This window comes from Orycteropus afer, unplaced genomic scaffold, assembly GCF_000298275.1.
Source record: "Orycteropus afer afer isolate SDZICR_OR568_19922 unplaced genomic scaffold, OryAfe1.0 scaffold00084, whole genome shotgun sequence".
Classification (NCBI taxonomy): domain Eukaryota; kingdom Metazoa; phylum Chordata; class Mammalia; order Tubulidentata; family Orycteropodidae; genus Orycteropus; species Orycteropus afer.
This window is the reverse complement of record NW_006921671.1, coordinates 6113722-6130012: the sequence shown is the minus strand read 5'-3', so window position 1 is coordinate 6130012 and position 16291 is coordinate 6113722. Positions and strand designations below refer to the sequence as shown.

Genomic DNA, 16291 nt, shown 5'->3' with positions numbered 1-16291 from the left:
CAACGTTAAAGATAAAAAGACAAACAAAAGTTCTATAATCCAATAACAAAAAAAAAAAAAAAAAAAAAAAACACAATTACTATATAATCCAGCAATTCCACTCCTAAGTATATGCCCAAGAGACTTGAAAGCTAGGTCTCAAACAGTTATTTTTACACCAATGTTTACTGCAACATTAGTCACAATAGGAAAACATAGCAACAACTCCAGTGCCAACCAACAGATGAATGAATAAACAAAGTAAGGTACGTGTGTATAATAAATTACTCAGCTAGAAAGAGAAATGAAGTATATGTACATGCCACATGCTACAACATGGATGAAACCTGGAAACACTATGTTGAGTGAAATAAGTCAATCACAAGAGGACAAATATCATGTGACCCCACTTACATGAGATCATTTAGAACAAATGAACGCATGCAGACAAAGTTTACTAGTGGTTACCGGGGTAGCAGGAGGAGAGGGAAGGGAGACTCAATGCTTAAGGGACATTGAATTTCTGTTAAAGGATAAGTAAGGATAAGGGTGGTGGTTAAACAATATAATAAACACAATGTTGCTGAACTGCACATGTGAAGGTTGACTTAAAGGAGATTTAAAGGTGGGGAAAAGTAAAACTTAACCACAGCATTTAGGTGCACAACTGACTGATAAAATATAAAGAAATACAAGAATAATGATTATGATAGAAGGCAAAATCGTAGTTACTTTCAGGGAGAAGGGAGGGGTAATGTTTGGGATGGAATACAAAGGGGGCTTCTGGAACAATAGCTGACAAAATTTTCAAAACCTTTCTAAGCCAAAATAAAACAAATTAACAAAGAAACTCTTCTGATTACCAGTATGCATCTCACCTTGAAAATGTGTGCCTTGAGGATGTGGTGGCCAAGCTCCATGGTCTGCTGGCGGTTCAGCTTGCCCTCCTGTCGTGAGAACATGAATGCCAGAAGAGCATGCCCATTCCTAAGATAAGAAACACAAAGGCTCTTAACAAAAAAGTTCCTATTCCACAGCACCACAGGCTCAGGATTTCCACTCTCAGATGAGAGCATCCCATACTGCCACCCCCTTCTTCTGCTCTCTCATTCTCTGCCACCTTCCACATTCCAGTGTTCCAGCCCCCAATTACCTGTGCAGAGTCTGGGGCCAATCTGACCTGGACCAACCCTCCAGTCAAGGCTGCCCTCCCAATCACAGGCTTAGGTATTCTTAGTCTTCCAAATTTCAGGGCCACAGCAACTGCATCCACAATAGTCCCATCAAGCTCAATACTGTGGTTGGCCCTTATGGTATGATGACCCCACACCCCTTGGTGGCAGGTCAAAAGTTTTCCAGTGCTCTCAGTTAAGCACACAGTTTCCCACCTCTCTGAGAAGAAAATTCACCATATAATTCCCCACTGCCCACACTCCTCTACAGCCTACCTACCCGCTCTTCTTTCTCTCCCAGTCTCAGGGGACCAAGTGCTTCCTTCTAAGTCTACTTGTATTCATGGGTCATTTTCTAAAGCTTATGTATATTAAGCATTTGTTATTTGCCAGACCCAAAGCCTAACTGAATCACTAAGAATTATGATTCTTACTTTATATGAGGAAACGGAGGCTTGAACAGGTTAAGTGATTTGTTCAAGATCAAGGGGATGATAAATGACGGATGAGAGATCTGACATGCAGTCTGCCTGATGTGAGAGAACTTGTGCTCTTAACCAGTGTAACAGGATTCCTTGTTCATTTATTCATTCATTCACCCAACATCTACCTTTTAACTATTCCCATACTTGACACTGGAGATTCCGTGGGGGAATAATCCCAGGTACTTCCCTTAAGGAGCTCTCAGGGACTGGAGGAGACACATGCGAATAGTGCTATCAATAGCCGATGGGAAGAGGCAAGCCACTTGATTCACTTAATGCCATGTCCCAACTGTTCTCATTCCCAATTTCTCCTTTTTCATGGATTTCATGTTTACCCACAGTCTCAATGATACCTCCAACAATCTCTCAATCTCTTGCATTATTAAGAACAAAAAAGCAGAGAACCTCCCCACACTCAACCCCAAATCCTCTTGACCCTTCCACTATACCCCACAATGTTCGTGCTCTCTTCTTTTTCCTCACAACTCAACAGAAGAAATCTCCTAAAGACCTAGAACCCTCCTGCGATGAAAAAACAGTTTTCCTCTGAATCCTCATTTTCCTCTTGGCAATGCACCTCTTGACAGCATTTATATCCCTAACTTCCTTTCCCAAAATCATGCTCCAACCTCCCAGCTCTCTCCTTTTACATTAGCTTCCCTACAGTCCTACCACCAACTCTCCATCAATGAATCCAAATCTTTCTCCAACTGCCAACATCTCTTCCAGTCTTTAGACTCATCTGTCACTGCTCACTTATGAGAAAGTGTTGCCCCTCAAGCTCAAACTGTTGAAAACTGAAGGGATTTCCTTCCCTAAAAAACCCTCCCCACACTCTCTGACTTTCTTACCCCTTCTAGGAGCAATGCCATTTCTAGTTGCTGAAGCTTAACACCTTGAAGTCATCTGCACCTCTTCTTCCCTGCCCATGTCCCCAAGGACAAGCCATGCCTATCTACCTCAGCCAGCAAGGCCCATTTCCATTCCACTGTCCTCACATCCAAGTCCTCACTCCTGTGTTACAATGCTCCCCACACACTGCACCCTCCACACAGACACTCTATGCTCCAGAACCTTCTCAATTCTCCAGAGATGACTGCTAAAAGGCCACACTTGCCAGCACAACTTTGTTAGCTCTTGCTGCTTTTCTATTTCCATGGCAAAAGCTCCAAATTAGATTTGTTGTTGTCATCAGAACATGGCCTGTTCACTTCTAACAATGCTATAGATAGAACCTCCTATCTGCCATGGCCTTGCTCCACCTACTGAAATCTTGTCCATTCATTCCTCAAGTCAATGGTATGCAGAAAGGAGGAATGGGAGATTATCCTAGATTGAGAGGGTCTATGGTCCCTATGTAGTGCAAACGGTTTGCACTCACATACTAATCTATACTTCGGAGGTTAGAATTCCCCCAGTGGTGCCATGAAAGAAAGGCCTGATGATCTACTTCCTTAAGATTAGAGCCAAGAAAATTCTTTGAAGTTGTTCTACTCTGTAACACATGGGGTCACCATGAGTCAGAATCAATTCAATGGCAACAGGTTTGGTCTGCTTAATGTGTGTGTGCGCACATGTGCACACCACCCACACAAATCAATGGATCCAGGAAGTAATCATCAATGGCTTCCACATCACAGACAAGACAACCAAGACATGGGCCTCACGATGGAATTACTCACTACCACCAAGTAAATATTCCAGTCAGTCAGTCAATAAAATCTGGATCTGATCAAGTCTCTAGACTATCTACCAATTTATGTGGGAAATAAAGGTGACAGAGTAACACTCAAAAATGCTATAAGGATGCAATCAGTGTAAATGAGACTATAGGATGTAAGACAAACTACTCAGTTACTTCTTAAAAACAAATATACCGTAAGAAAAAGCAAACAACAATGAGGGAGGGAACCTATAGGTTAAGAGACACAATTAAATATATTTTAGGGATCTTACTTGGATCTCAATTTGAAAATACTTTGAAACTACGAAGTACTGAAAAATTTGAGCACAGCTAAATATTTATGATATTGATAAGTTATTATTAATATTTTAGGTGTGGCAATAAATGGTATTGTGGTTAAGAAATGGCCCTTTTTTGAGATACATCATTATTTAGGGTAAAATATCATGATGTTTATAATTTAACATACTTCAAAAAAAAAAATAAATAACATGCAGCAAATATTATAAAATGTGAAAAGCCCTTAAGTCTAGGTGATATGAATGAGCACTTAGATACTCTTTTGGTGCCTCATTCCACTTGTGGAATTGTTATCTAAGTTATCATCAAAAATAGGTAGGGAGGGAAGGAGTAAGGGAAGGAGGAAATCATCTCAAGCACTTATTTAATGCCCATCATCACTCAGTGAGGAGACACTCTCTTTTTACGACAGGAGAACTAAAGCTTGGAGAATTAATAAAATTTGCACACAGGAACTATACAAGAACTGATGGAGTCAAAATTTGAATCCAGATCTCTATCAAACTTTGTCCTACTGCGCAGTGGTAACTAAGAAGACAATATCTACAACATGAAACAGCGTCGTGATCTATCAGGTATTGAGTTGATATTCATGGGGGGTGGGGGGAAGGTGATGTGTGGCTGACAAATGCTCATTCCCCTCTATTTCTGGATCTCATCATCTAGTCAGGTGGCCAGTCCAAAGGAACAGATTTAGCAGTTTGCTGGCCCTGCTAAAGGGTAGGAGCAATTCTGATCCACAGAGAGCAGTAGCTGTTGAAGGCAGCAAATACACAGGCTAAGGCCAGTAGGGGCAGAGACAAAGGGTTCAATCATACCCTTAATTTGAAAATATCAGCAACTCCCATTCCTCATGCCTAAGGCACTTGACTGCTAACCAGAAGGCTGGTGGTTCAAACCCACCAGCCCTTCTCGGAAGGGAGATGGTGCAATCTACTTCCATAGTGATACTGCCTCGGAAACCCAAGGAGGGGTGGCCATGAGTCGGGTCCGACCCGATGGCACATAACAACAACAACCCCTCCTTGTATCTAGTACTAGGCTGCATGATAAGCAGTTTTTTACACACACACACACCCCACACCCCACCCCCTTACAAATAGCACTGCCTAGTGAGGAGAATCTTGCCCCAGCCTGAGCCGCTGCAAATCCAAAGCATAACCTCTGACATTCTGGATGCAGCTGTCCTACCACCATTTTACAAATGGGGCATCTGAGATTGGAACTCATACATTTCCAACTGCCAAATCTCAGGTCTGTTACCCTGAGGTGAACCAAAATACAAAATAAAGCAGCCAGACTGTATCATCACTATCCCTCTGGGCCCAAGGACACAGCTGATCCCTGTCTGGGGGATCTGCAGACAAGGTACTACATGCTCAAGAGGTGGAGGGGGAGTGGTGGAGGGGCAGGAGTGGTGGAGGGGCAGGAGTGGAGGAGCCAAGACAGCCCACAGACCCACAGAAGAAGAAACAGAGCCACAAATAGGTCTTGGAGAATCCTGCTGCTCCCACAGCTGATGCTGCACGTCCCACATCTGACCCCCATAAAAAACGGGTGCAGTGAGGGGCCTAGAAGGAAGTGGACAGCAAAGATGTGTCACTTGGCACTGCCTTGCTTCTTTTCCATTCCAATTACTGAGGATTTCTAAAATTCCAGCCATTAAAGAAAGGTGTTTTTGTACTGAAGTAGAGAGAATTTCCCATTGCCCATCCTTTTACCAAAGAAGGGGAAAAATAGGAAAAAGAGTAGCAGAACTAAATTATTCATCCTGTGCTGCCTTTTCATGAAAAAATGTGACTCACATATTTGCAAGCTCTCTTCCCCAATCCCTCATCAAGGTGCTCTGAAGACAGCTGACAAAAAGCTGCCTGTCATACCTGGGCTCACACAGGAAGGCTGTGTTTTCACCATCTGCTCTCCACACCAGCCACTCCCTGAAGGACGGGTGGCAGAACATGCGGGTTCTGTCTCGCCGCTTAATGAGGAAGCAGGAGAGGGCATCCATTCTCTGCTGAAAGTCTTCCCACCCCTGCTCTCCTTGAACGTGGCCAGCATTAATGGCTTGGAAAATCTGCTCGTCCGTCATGGGGTGGAGAGAGGCGAGAGCCACGTTTAAAATCGGAAGTGCTCTCTCAAAGGCAGACTGGGTCATGAACTTCATGTTGCACTGCAGCAAGTATAGCTCAGACAGAGACACGGGCACGACCTTGTAGCTGGCACTTTTAATGACCAAGTGTCCCCTCTGGAAGAGGTCCAAGGTGAGCTTCAAGTACAGGTAGGAGCCAAGGCTCCGCAGCACCAAGTGGCTGCTCACTTTGCCGATGAGGGCGGCATCAGCTTTGCCATTCAGAGAGATGTTGCTGAGGATGTCCTGGCTGCTGTGGACCCTGTGCTGGACATAGGCATGCAGGTCACTGTGAATGTCTTTGTTGTCTGGGAAGTCATCTAAGGAAAGCTTGATGAATGGCAGTGCACTGATGATTTCCTACAAAAAGACCAAAAACCCATAGTGTCACTCCAGAGATTTCTGGTTTAATGAAGCAGTGTTTCAAAACAGATTCACTAGTTTTCTTTCAAGGAGGATTTTCATGGATTACAGGGACTCATTGTTTTGTATTAAAACATGTAATGGGATAAGATGAAGATAAAAAGCTTATGTGAAAGAAATCCTGAGGCGAGATTGAATCAGTACAGGCTTTCCCGGGGCCCTCATCTGAGAACTCAGAGCTAAATTGGAAGAAAGAGCCCTGAGCAGACATCAATCTGTAGGTATCAGCGACAGGCCAGCAATACCCTACCTGTGACCCAATGCCCATAGCCCTTGCACTGAGCAGCTGGTTATATAATCAACAGACAATACTATACAGCTAATAACAGGGCCAAATGCCAAGACAAGAGGCATACCTCATCATGTACCAGATACTGGGGATGTCTAACTGAACCAAGGAATCTGAAACCAGCCCCTAGGCTGCATCCCAATGACAACAATGCTGCTATACTTTAGAACTGCCACTATCATTTTAATTTTTTAAAAAAAGCAAACTTTTAAAGTATAACATACATACAGAAACACATGTACCATAAATGCACAATGTCATTGATTTTCACAAAATTCATACACTTGTGTAATCAGCCACCAGAAACAAAGTGCTTTGTGTCCCCTCTCCAGTCTCCACCCCAAACCCCAAAGGTCTACCAGCAGAGATTAGTCCCCTGCCCCCAACTCTCCCACTATCATTCCTGAAGTGTTTAAGTACATATCCTCAAAAACTGTAGCAAAGAGGTTGTGTGCAATTACTCCCATTTATACAGATGGTAACTGAACTACTGAAAAGTTAACAGAACTAGTAAATAAAGCCTAGGACTGAGTTCTAGTGCTCTACTGATTTTCAAGCTCTGCTTACTATATTAAAAAAAATTACTGAACTACACATGAATCAATAGCCATCAAAACAAGCACAAAGTTCAAATGAGCTCAAATTCTACTTTTAATGAAAAAAAAATTAAGAAGTTATTTTTAAATGAATAGCATCGAAAAAGGGCAAAACCCAAAATTCAGTATCTAACATCTTTACTAAAAAAGGATGGGGCAAAGGGAAGGAGTTAATGACTAACTTTAGGGTTCACTTTGGAGAGGGGGGAATCACTGTTCTCCCAGCTGCAAATATTATACCATATTTCAGTCATGCCAAAAATAGACCTTCTCTCAGAACAGGCCTTAAAACTCTTGCCTTTATTCTTTCACTTTCCCTTTTAGGGGGAAAAAAAAAAAAAAAAGCCCTGCTGGCATAGTGCCTAAGGCACTTGACTGCTAACCAAAAGGCTGGTGGTTCAAACCCACCAGTCACTCCTCAGAATGAAGGTTGGGCAATCTACTTCCACAGTGATACTGCCTTGGAAACCCAGATCCAACTCGATGACAGCGAGTTTGGTTTTTTGGTTTTACTCTAATCTCATACAAATAACTGCTATTAAGAATAGCTTAAAAATCTTAGACCTTTTAGCTAAGACACCTCAAACTATACTGTCAGAGGAATTGAAGTGGTTTCACTTCAGAAATTTGAATTACAGTAAGCTGAAACTAGATACTTCCATTTTAGCAGCTCAGGTACAGTTCAATGTTAATAGAAAACTTACCTGACACCTTGATAAATATGCTTTATGGGGAGGAAAAAAGGTCAGAATTTCACCCATTTGGGGCTGTGCAGACTAATTTTTCAAAATCCTAATATAGTTTCCAATTGAGTAGCTAAACGGCTTACAACAGTGTAAATTATTGGTACTAATCACTGCAAAATGTGGGATTGGGGACTTAGAAAGAGAATGGAGAATTCTATTACCTGAAAATTTGCTCTTACAGTCACAATCAACTTCAACCAGGCAGGAAATTTAGAAATAATTTTGGTAATAAATGAAGAAAGTGTATCTCCATAATCAGGTTTATGAAACTCAGCTTCATTTAAGCCATCTATCAAAATAATGTATTCTTCTTCAGGAATTTTCTGCTCTAAAGGAGAAAATATTTTTTTTGAATTAAGAAATTATACATTTCTAGAAGATGGCAACATACAGTGTATTTTCATGCACAATTTAAAGTGTTAGGGAAAACTAAAAAGGTTTACATATGGCAGATTAAATGGTTTTCACAGAAGTTTATTTTCTATTAAATTTATAATGAAAACTGGAGCATCAAGCCAAAAGAAAACCAACTCTCACAAAACAGTTTTCAGAAACATATTGCATTGCACACTTTCACAGAATCTCACTCGTGTATATAATGCAGTTAGCTTGTGGTACACTACTGTCACTGAAGTGAGCAACAGTGAGGATAATGCACTCCCCAAAATACCAAGCCTCGAAAGAATACTTGGTCCCCCATTAGAACTCCCACACTGATTTCAAGTAAGGAAAACCGATGCCTCAAAGGGCTACTGGGCCCAGCTCCACAGACTCCCAGAACAAGGCTCTGCCTGCAACCAGTTTTCTACTGATCAGTGCCAACCTTCTGCCCAGGCAACTGAGGAGATGCAATGACATACTTGTTTCCATCCCCTCTATCTCTAAATACCTTCTGGCAGGTAAACTAGGTCAAAAGAGAGGGAGCATGGGAAAACACAGAGCCCATATTATTAGCATCTCTTGCCTTGGAGAACATTCAGGGTCAATACTGAAGCTGAAACCTCCAGAACTGGCTTTAGATTTAAACTCAACCGGTTTCAAGTTAAGGAGCTCTGGCGGCATAGCAGTTAAAGCATTCGGCTGCTAGCCAAAAAAAAAAAAAAAAGGTCAGCATTTTGAACCCAACAGTGACTCTATGAGTGGAAGATGAGGCAATCTGCTTCTGTAAAGATTTGCAGGCTTGGAAACTCTATGGGGCAGTTCTATCCTGTCCTCTAGGGTCACTATGAGTTAGAATTGTCTCACGGCAGTGGGTTTGGTTTGATTTCAAGCAGGAGTCCTGAGAAAACATATGGTGGCAATTTCCCTAATCAATCTATCTCCCCCTTGTCCTATCACCAAGGAATGCAAACTACACAGGCAACAGTCTCCTAGGGTACAAGTCACCTAAGTAACTACAGTTACACATTAGCTACTTTGGAATTGTTCAAAGACAGTTCAGGAAGAGGATGAGAGCTGCATCCATTCATCCACATCTTCTCCACACTCCACCTCCTCCAACGTCTACCCCAGAGCAAAGCTGACTACCCTACTTCTAGGGCTTGTGAGGTATTCTGGGTGTCACTAATGGGGGCAGGGGACTTTGGGTGGTTGCTTGGAGGTACCGTGTCTCAGGTTTGTGAGTGGCTCCAGCACGCCCCTCTTGAAAGCTGCCACAGGGTCCTGCACACAGGATCGCAGGCTCAGCATGCTCTGGAGCTGGGGCTCCTTGATCAGAAGGTCTCTGTAGGCAGCAAGCTGATGGGACCGGCAGAGCAAAGCTGCGATGCTGTGCACAAACTCGGGCACCAAGCATGTGTACGTGTTGTCAGCCTGGCAGTAGTGGTAGGCCACGACCTAAGGGGAAGCATAGCCATCAGCATCAACCACCCTCTTCTTCGATCCAAACATGGTTCTGCCAGTTCACTGAGATCACAAGATTCATTGCTTCTATTCCCCAAGACCGAGTCATTATTTAGCTTAATTGATTCGTGTATCCCTTCATTCAGTCACATGGTTTGCTAAACTGTAGGCAGACCTTTAATTGCTGCCACCAATCAATCTTGATAAGAATTAGGATCACCACAGGTTACTCTATACTGAATATAAATGAATGAAGTTACTCATAAACCCTAAAGCCTACTCTGGCTTAAAGCAATTCCAAGCAATCCCAATATTCTTGACATCAAAAAATGGCAAGCTCACTCCATTTCTATTTTAAAAAATATAGCACCTTTTTGAGAAACCCTTTTGCTGCTCCCAAAAAGTAGATGAAAAAGGTGGTGGACTATAAACCCAAGCTGTAAAGTTACAGCTGCTTCTTTCTCTGGCAGGAGGTACAGATAGCCAGTGCTCAAACCCTCAGCCCCCTTCACACCACCACACTTCTTTAAGTGCCACCATGCAGAAGCTCAGCTGGGACATTGTTTGAAGTATGAAAATCCGAAAACATCACATTTCTGCCTATAACATGAAGGGGCAAGTAGGAGGAGAAAGGCACCTTCCTCACTATTGGTGTAACAGCGAAAGTACCGAGAGAACAAGGAGTGTTCTCGCAATTAAAATGGAGCCGATAAAAAGTGCCAGATATGGAAGTATCTTGAGAGCCGGAGGTTCACTACATACAGAATGAAAAGAATGATACTTTTCCAAATGAAGAAGAAAGGCGGAATTTTAAATATGAGGTAAGAAGTTGAAAAAGGGCAAAACACATTTGTGTAAAGTGCTTTTTATTTTCAGAAGCATATGAGTCCCTGCCATGCCACTTAGCTTTACAACCTTCTCTGTGGTAACCTAGGACAAGGACCACTAGCTACAGTTCACAGCACATGGCAACAGACACAGAAGTGAAATGCTTTGCCAAGGTGACACAGACAGTCAGTGAAAGATGTGAGACTAGATTCGAAGCAGCAATAGTAGATATGGGTAAATGTTTCTTAGGACAATTTGAAACTGTCATGTGCCTCCTGTTTTAGATTAAATTTATCATCAACACTTTGAGGAAAGCTGTCTGCTCTTCAGCCCTCACTTGTACAGAGATTAGCAGGAACTCAAGTGAGGACTCATGAGCTTGTACAAAGCACCATGCAGCTGTCCACAAGGAGATGCCATCACCACAGTCTAGCTTGGTGTTTCACAAAGTTAGTCTGGCAAGCCAAGAATGGTCATGAAATAAAACTGTAGTCACAAACAGCATTTTTAAAAAATATGTAAAAGGAATTTAAAATACTAGAGTGTTATTATAAAATGTAGAGTTCCTAGGTGGTACAGTGGTTAATGTGCTAAGCTGCTAAAAAATAAATAAATAAATAAAGGCTTAGTGTAAGATGTATTTCCCATTGTAAGCTGCAAAAAGGGACTCAACGATCAAGTGGCTCTGAAGTTTGTACTATATCCCGCATTTCAGATCACCTATTACTCAGGAACTCTGGTGGTATAGTAGTTAAAACATTCAAGCTGCTAACCAAAAGGTCAGGGGTTTGAGGTAATCTGCTTCTCTAAAGGTTTACAGCCTTGGAAACCCCATGGGGCAGTTCTACTCTGTCCTAAGGGGTTGTTACCAGTGGGGATCCACTCAATGGCAATGGAATTTAGTTTGAGGTTTTCTATTGTGACTAGATGACTGTTGTGAAGCAGTGATTAGACCATAGGGCTAACCAGGCAAAGTGAGGAACAGCTGTGATCTGGGAAGCAGAAGGAGGAGCAGGGATGTGAAGCTGAGAACCATGCCCCTCAGTTCCCCTTCTCATCAACCTCACACCCAAGGGAGAAATGCCCCTCCACTGAGGCCATCCCTGGTGGTTCTCTAGCTCCACTGCCTTACACCATCACTGCCAAGGAAGGTCCAAGCAGCTCATCAGAAGTGAGAGATATTGCCACTTTCATGCAGGAATGGTAATTTATGAACTAATGATGGATACTGAGCAGAAGGAAAATTTCAGAAGGACCTTGATGACCCTGAAGGAGAAGTCAGCCAAATCTCTTTCACAACATCACAAGAAACTTTGACAGAAGACAAAGGGAGTCAAGAGCCCCAGGCAACGGACCTGGATGGAAGACGTCCGGGTGAGGTTAAAAGCTTCCAAATATCTGGCTCCCGTACTAAATTATGGAGAGCATATACTTTTTAAGGATGGATTTGTGGTGAATGTACACGATAAATTTTGCTGCTCTGAGGAAGTTCTTCAATCCACTGTTTGAGAAAGAAAAAGCCCACGGCCAGTATCTTAAAAGAGACCTTTATTTTCATTAACATCTTTTATTTGGAGTAGCCTATCACAATTTTACCAAAAGCTATCTCTCTGGATTAAGCAACTTCCATTTCTAAGTTCTTTTTATATTTCTCACAAGCCAAACTAACAAATTTTTGTCTGTCTGTCTGTCTTTGAAAGGCTTCCCAAAAAACAAAAGCATATTACCTTAGAAGCAAGGTATTTCACTGCATCTTCTTTCGGTCTCTGGTTTTCAGGAGTACCAGACCCAGACAGTGTTTTGGCTGTGTGGATACCACTTGTGGAAGAACCAGGTGAAAGCAATGGAGTTTTGAAAGGGAGATCCTGGGAAGGATCTGAAGCTGCAGGAAAAAGAAACCCATTTCATTATTTACAACCTCAGAGTAAGAGTGGGGTAGAATATTGACTACAATCTTGATTAGTTCTAGCAAGTATTTCAATAGGCAATATGTACACATGGTACAGAATTCAAAAAAGTCCAAATGAGAACACAAGTCTTCCTCCTCTCCCTGGAAAATCACTGTTTCAAGCTTCCTTGATTAAATACTTTATCAAAAAATAATTTTCTTTTTTTAATGTTGCTGGAAATATACAGAGAATATATATAACTCAACAGTTTCTGCATGCACGATTCAGTGATTACATTCCTAAAGCTGTACAACCATTCTCATCCTTTTTCCCCAAATTGTTCCTCTCCAATTAACATAAATTCACTGTCCTCCCCGCCCACCCCCATGCTTCCTAGGAAACCTTTCAAATTAATCCCATATAGTTAGTCAAGAGCCATTTTTCTGCCCTTGCAGAAGGGAAGGAGATGTAAAATCTGGCCTTTGGTCAGGGCAGGGCATAAGGGTGAGGGTTGGGGCACTTGCCCCAGGCACAAAATTTTAAGGAGATACTGAGTTGATTATACAACTTAGTAATAAAAATGAGTAATATTTTAATGCAATATTTTAAAAAGTCAAAATCATTATTCAAAAAGTTAAACACAGAATTACCCAGCAATTCCACTCCTAGGTATATACCCAAAAGATCTGAAAGCAGGATGCAAACAGACATTTGTGTACCAGTGTTCACTGTAGTACCATTCACAATAGCCCAAAGGTGGAAACAACCCAAATGCCCATCAAAAGATGAATGGATGAAGGCACTACACACGATGGAATATTACCCATCCATAAAGAAAAAAAAAAAAATCTTGATACTTACTACCAACATGGATGAACCCTGAAAACACATCACCTCAAGTGAAGCAAGTCAGATACAAAAGGAAAAATATTCTATGACCCCACCTGTATGAAACATTTAGTACAGATAAAGTCATAGAGACCAAATCTTATCAGTAGTTACCAGGGGCAGGTGTGAGTGAAAGCAGGAGCACTGAGCCTCTGCTAAGGAAGATGAAAAAGTGTGGAAATGAACAGTGCTGATGGTTCCCCAACATAATTAACATGAACAATGTCACTGCACTATACACATAAGAAAGGTTGAAATGGAAGATGTTTTGTATGTATTTTTACCACACAAAATCAAAATTAATGCAAAAAAAAATCCATCAACAAAAAATTTCAACATTTTCAATTAAGTCAGGATGTGACAAGGTTGGGATTAGGGTAAGGTGGTAAGAAAGAGATGTTCGAGAGCAGGGTTGGATCTACTATCTTAAACCAACTGCCTATAGTTGGTACTTCTTGACGTCTAAAAGATTATATTCCCTGAATTCCAGGTTTTTGCTTTCAGATTAAGACCAGAGATAATATTTTAGCAATATTAAAAGATGTATATAAAAATGAAGAGACAGAGTTGCAGAATGGATAAGAAAACATAACCGATCTACATCTTAAGAGACAAAGACAAAAATAGACTACAAATCAAAGGCTGGAAAAAGATATACCAAGCAAATGTCAATCAAACAAGAGCAGGAGTGGCAATATTAATTTCTGATAATATTGACTTTAAGACAAAAACCACCATACGAGACAAGGATGAATATTATATAATGATTCAAGGATTGATTGAACAAGAGGACATAACTATAATAATTATCTACGTACCCAACGAAAGAGCCCCAAAATACATAAAACAGACTTTAACAGAACTGAAAAGACAAACAGATGACTACACAGTCATAGCAGGAGAATTTAATACACCACTTTCAATGAAAGATATAACAACTGGAAAGAAACTCAACAAAGATGCAGAAGAACTAAACAATACAATCCACCAATTTGACCTTATAGACATCTACAGAGCACATCACCCAACAACAGCACAATATACATTCTTTTCCAGTTAAAGCTCCACTGCTCCAATGCACACAGAACATTCTCCAGGATAGGCCTTATGTTAGATCACAAAGCAAGCCCTAATAAATTTAAAAACACTGAAATACTGCAAAGCATCTTCTCAGATCACAATGCTACCAAAGTAGAAATCAACAATAACAAGACCCACGGAAAAAGAGCAAACACATGGAAAATGAATAACATCCTCTGTAAGAACAACTCAGTAATAGAAGAAATAAAAAATGAAATTAAAAAATTCCTTGAATCAATGAGAATGAAAACACACACACCAAAATCTTTGGGATACAGCCAAAGCAGTGATCAGAGGCCAATTTATACCAATAAATGCATGCATCAAAAAAGAAGAAAGTGCCAAAATAAATGCCTTAACCCAAGTCCAACAGTTAAAAAAAGAGCAACAAAAAAGCCTACAGTCACCAAAACAAAAATAATAATAAAGATTTGAGCAGAAATAAATGAAAAATAGAAAGACATCAAGACTAGAAATTGTTTTTTTGAAAAGATTAATAAAATTGACATACAACTGGCAAATTTAACAAAGGGAGAGAATGCAAATAACACAAACATGAAACGAATTGGGCAACGTCACAACAGAACCAACAGAAATTAAAAGGATCATAGCAGGATACTATGAAGAACTGTACTCTATCAAATTTGAAAATCTGGAAGAAATGGACAGATTTCTAGAAACATACTACATACCTAAACTAACAGACTGAGGTGGAGAATCTGAACAGAGCCATAACAAAAGAAGAAACTGAACAGGTCATAAAAAAATTACCAACAACAACAAAAAGTCCTGGCCCAGATGGTTTCACCAGAGAATTCTAGGAAACATTCAGAGAAGAACTGACACCATTCCTACTCAAACTATTCCAGACCATAGAAAAGGATGGAATCCTCCCTAACTCATTTTATGAAGCAAACATAACCTTGATACCAAAACCAGGCAAAGACATTACTAAAAAGGAAAACTACAGACCAATATCCCTCATGAATATAGATGCAAAAATCTTCAACAAAATCCTAGCCAACAGACTCCAACAACATATCAAAAAAATAATACATTATGACCAGTGGGGTTCATACCAGGTATGCAAGTATGGTTCAACATTAAAATAAAACAACCAACGTCATCCATCACATAAATAAAACAAAGGAGAAGAACCTCATGATCTTATCAATCGATGCAGAAAAGTCATTTGATAAAATCCAACACACATCCCTATTAAAAACTCCCAGCAAAATACGAATAGAACGGACATTCCTCAACATAATAAAGGGCATCTATGCAAAACCAATAGCCAACATTATTCTCAGTGGAGAGAGACTGAAACCATTCCCCTTGCGAACAGGAACCAGACAAGGATGTCCTCTATCGCCACTTCTATTCAACATTGTACTGGAAGTCTTAGGCAGGGCACTAAGGCAAGAAAGAGAAATAAAAGGCATCCAACTTGGTAAGGAAGAAGTCAAACTATCTTATTTGCTGATGATATGATCCTATACATAGAAAACCCAAGAGACTGAAGGTTAAAAAAAACAAACAAACAAACAAAAAAACCCTACAAGAACTGAGAGATTCAGCATAGTATTAACAAGATCAACGTACAAAAATCAGATGGATTCCTCTACACCAGCAAAGAGACTGGTGAAAAGGAAATAAGGAAATCAATACCATCTACAATAACTACCAAAAAGATAAAATAGTTGGGAATAAATCTTAACAGGGACACAAAAGACCTGCACAAAGAAAACTACAAAACACTACAAGAAATCTTAAGAGTTCTATATAAATGGAAGAACGTACCATGCTTGTGGATAGGAAGATCAAACACTGACAAAATGTAAATACTACCTGCGGTGTAGTAAATTACTTAGTGTGGCTTTTCTACCCATAAGTCTTTGTAAACTCTAAGGTGGGAATTGCTATTAGCTACGGAGGAGATCCTGATTTTAAAGTCGCCCACCT

General features: G+C 40.7%; 1 protein-coding gene across 1 annotated transcript in view; it reads right to left on the bottom strand.

Annotated features, from left to right (window-relative positions):
- TANC1 (tetratricopeptide repeat, ankyrin repeat and coiled-coil containing 1) overlaps positions 1–16291 on the bottom strand; it is a 258142-nt gene that overhangs the window by 62940 nt on the left and 178911 nt on the right. Inside the window, exons 9-13 of the mRNA XM_007941851.1 lie at positions 12200–12354; positions 9407–9638; positions 7964–8130; positions 5501–6108; positions 858–966 (exon numbers count right to left, since the gene is read on the bottom strand). Coding sequence (XP_007940042.1) covers positions 858–966; positions 5501–6108; positions 7964–8130; positions 9407–9638; positions 12200–12354 — 1271 coding nt within the window. The remainder of the gene's footprint in view (positions 1–857; positions 967–5500; positions 6109–7963; positions 8131–9406; positions 9639–12199; positions 12355–16291) is intronic.